General features: G+C 55.7%; 1 protein-coding gene across 1 annotated transcript in view; it reads left to right on the top strand.

The window, feature by feature from the left end:
- The window catches only part of LOC103262841 (transmembrane protein 161A), a gene marked incomplete at its 3' end in the record, with an annotated part of 13,464 nt that extends 11,264 nt beyond the window's left edge, over positions 1-2,200 (top strand). The window contains exons 11-12 of the mRNA XM_021713614.1: positions 3-133; positions 2,104-2,200. Coding sequence (XP_021569289.1) covers positions 3-133; positions 2,104-2,200 — 228 coding nt within the window. The remainder of the gene's footprint in view (positions 1-2; positions 134-2,103) is intronic.
- Positions 2,201-2,234: the final 34 nt, after the last annotated feature.

Here is a 2,234-nt window from a genome sequence, read left to right as displayed (position 1 = left end):
AGCCGACCGGGCGGGATGCGTGTGCGGGGCGAGTGGCGGCTTCTTGCAAGTCCACGTGGTACCTGCCTGGGTGCAGGGCGGGGGCTGCGACGGCGATCCCAGGTCCGGAGGAGACAGCGAAGGGGGGGAAACAGTGGGAAGAAACACCGGCAGCTGGGAGAGGAGACCGAAGTCAGGGGAGAGGGCTGCAGGGCGGAGAGAGCAGGTGGAAGGGAGGGGAGTGAACTGGCAGGTGCGGGGAGAGGCCGCCATGAGGGTGCACTGGGAAATCAGAGGAAAGAAGGCAGGGTGTGGGGGCTCACGCCTGTCATCCCAGCACTTTGGGAGACTGAAGCCGCAGGATCGCTTGAGGCCAGGAGTTCAAGACCAGCCTGGGCAGCATAGTGAGACCTTGCCTCTACGGGGAAAAAAGTACATTTATACAAAATCTAAGACAATTTTAAGAAACAACACTAAGTCTAAGATGCATCCACTGCACCTCCAGAGGAGTCTTTTTTATTCCTTCCTGTAAACGCAGAAGAAGCCTTGACAGGTGTCTGGAACCTCAGCACCATCTGGTCCAGGTGGGTCCTCGGGCCTTCTCTCCCTCCATTTGGCAGAGTCAGCCCCAGGACCTGGCTCTCGTCCTCACTGTCCCCTTCTCCTCCACCATCACTCATTAGGCACCACATTTTCACCAACAAACACCTTTTTGGGGGTAGAGACAGGGTCGAACTCCTGACCTCACCTCGACCTCCCAAAGAACTGGGATTACAGGCATGAGCCATTACATCTGGCCATCAGATACAAGTTTGGTTTCTGCAGCCCTGGGCATCTCAGACAGTTCAACACAGCATGTACAGAGTGCCTGACCTTTCCCTTGACTCCTGGGTCGCATCTGCTCCACCTCTTCTGTTGTATCACATCCCACCCATGGGGAGGCCTGTTCGCTCCACCTTCAAAACCAAAACCCCTGAACCTGGGTGTGCTCCTATTCTTTCCTTTCTTTTCTTTTGAGTCAGGGCTTCACTCTGTCCTCCAGGCTAGAGTGCAGTGGCACTATCATAGCTCACTGCAGCCTCAAACTCCTGGGCTCAAGCCATCCTCCTGCCTCAGCCTCCCAAAGTGCAGGGATGACAAGCGTAAATCACGGAGTCCAGACGAATTTTTTCTTTTTATTTTCTTTTTGTTTTTTGGTTTTTTTTTGAGTTGGAGTCTCACTCTGTCGCCCAGACTGGAGTGCAGTGGCCGCTCCCGGCCACCGCAGGCTCAACCAGCTGGGATCTGGCGATCCTTCCGCCTCAGCCTTCCGAGTAGCCGGAATTATAGGCACACACTACCACACCCGGCTGATTTTTTGATTTATTGTAGAGATGAGGTCTCGCCAAGTTGCCCAGGCGGGTCTCAAACCCACAGGCTCAGGCAATCCACTCACCTCAGCCTCCCAAAGGTGCGGGATTACAGGCTGAGCCACCGAGCCCAGCTGAATTTTTTCTTTTTATATTAAGAAACGGTCTCACTATGCTGTCCAGGCTGGTCTCAAACTCCTGGCCTCAAGCAATCCTCCCAAAGTGGATTATAGGTGTAAGCCACCATGCCCTATCTGGAAATTTTAAGAGTGGTTAGCACAGGTCTGTTTGAAGGAGGCAAAGAAGGGAACCATGTAGGTTCCTAGGGGGAGAGTAACCCAGGTCTGTGAAAAGGCTTTGAGGCCAGGTTCGGTGGCTCGGCCTGTAACCTCAGCACTTTGGGAGGCCGAGGTGGGACTGCCTGAACTTGGGGTTCAAGACCAGCCGGGTCAACTTGGTAGGACCTTGTCTTTACAATACATCAAAAAATTAGCCGGGTATGATGGTGCACACCTGTAGTTCCCACTACTTGGGAGGCTGAGGCGGAAGGATTGCCAGAGCCCAGCATGTTGAAGCTGGGGTGACTGTGAGCATGTCGCTGTAGTCCAGCCTGGGCGACAGAGTGAGATTTCATGTCAGAAAAAAAAAAAGGCAGCCCACTGGCGAGGAGCTTGAGCTCAGCTTCCCCAGAACGGATTTAAGCGGCCCTGGGCCCCGGCGAGCCCCGCAGACTCGAGGGGGCGCAGGGCTAACTCGCCTCCTTTCCCGGCCCCAGCGGACACCGGGGGCCCCGAGTCGCACAGAAACCCAGGTGTGGTGGCGGCCGTGTGTCCGCTGGCGTCTGTCTGCTCATCTGGGCTTTGGTCACGGCTGTGAGGTGCTGCCGTCGGGGCGAGCCCGGATGGG

Source organism: Carlito syrichta, unplaced genomic scaffold (genome assembly GCF_000164805.1).
Source record: "Carlito syrichta isolate Samal-C Ts95f unplaced genomic scaffold, Tarsius_syrichta-2.0.1 Scaffold304631, whole genome shotgun sequence".
Lineage (NCBI taxonomy): Eukaryota > Metazoa > Chordata > Mammalia > Primates > Tarsiidae > Carlito > Carlito syrichta.
Note: the sequence above shows the minus strand (reverse complement) of the source record. Positions and strands in the feature narration are given on the sequence as shown.